Here is a 531-nt window from a genome sequence, read left to right on the forward strand (position 1 = left end):
GAATGTGTGTTTAGTATCAGGGAAGCAGCACAGTCTCATCACACCATCGAGCAGGAATTGGCTCATGCAGTCAACGCTAGCTCTAAGGCCATGGATCTCGTGTACGCAAACTCCAAAAGCAGCGGGGTGAGTCAGTGTGTGGATTACGACATCATAACTGGTGCTGAGCTGCTCTGGTTTGGTTCATGACATCTTTGACGTGTCGCGTGTGTGTTTGTAGGGTTTGACCTGTAATGTGGTGATGGAGATGGTCAGTAATGTCAAAGCTCTGCACAGTGAGACCCAGCTGCTGCTCGCGGGAAAGATGAGCCTGGTGAGTGAATCTCACAGAGATGATATACAGTAACAGGGCTCTACAGTGCGACCATTTCAGTCGCATTTGCGACTGAAAACTACTGCATTCGACTATGAAATCATATTTAGGAGCACCAGTGCGACTGACCCAAAGGTTCTAACATACGTGTTTCTGCAGCGTTGAGTAATGTATCACAGACGTATCCTCTCATTATAACAAACAAAGTGTTGATGGTG

General features: G+C 47.1%; 1 protein-coding gene across 1 annotated transcript in view; it reads left to right on the plus strand.

Moving 5' to 3' along the window:
* The window catches only part of LOC107689597 (diacylglycerol kinase delta-like), a 29,585-nt gene that overhangs the window by 23,109 nt on the left and 5,945 nt on the right, over nt 1–531 (plus strand). Inside the window, exons 22-23 of the mRNA XM_016487643.1 lie at nt 15–126; nt 221–313. Of these exons, the coding sequence (XP_016343129.1) occupies nt 15–126; nt 221–313 (205 nt within the window). The remainder of the gene's footprint in view (nt 1–14; nt 127–220; nt 314–531) is intronic.

The sequence above is a fragment of the Sinocyclocheilus anshuiensis genome, unplaced genomic scaffold (genome assembly GCF_001515605.1).
Source record: "Sinocyclocheilus anshuiensis isolate Anshui unplaced genomic scaffold, SAMN03320099.WGS_v1.1 scaffold906, whole genome shotgun sequence".
Taxonomy (NCBI): Eukaryota; Metazoa; Chordata; class Actinopteri; order Cypriniformes; family Cyprinidae; genus Sinocyclocheilus; species Sinocyclocheilus anshuiensis.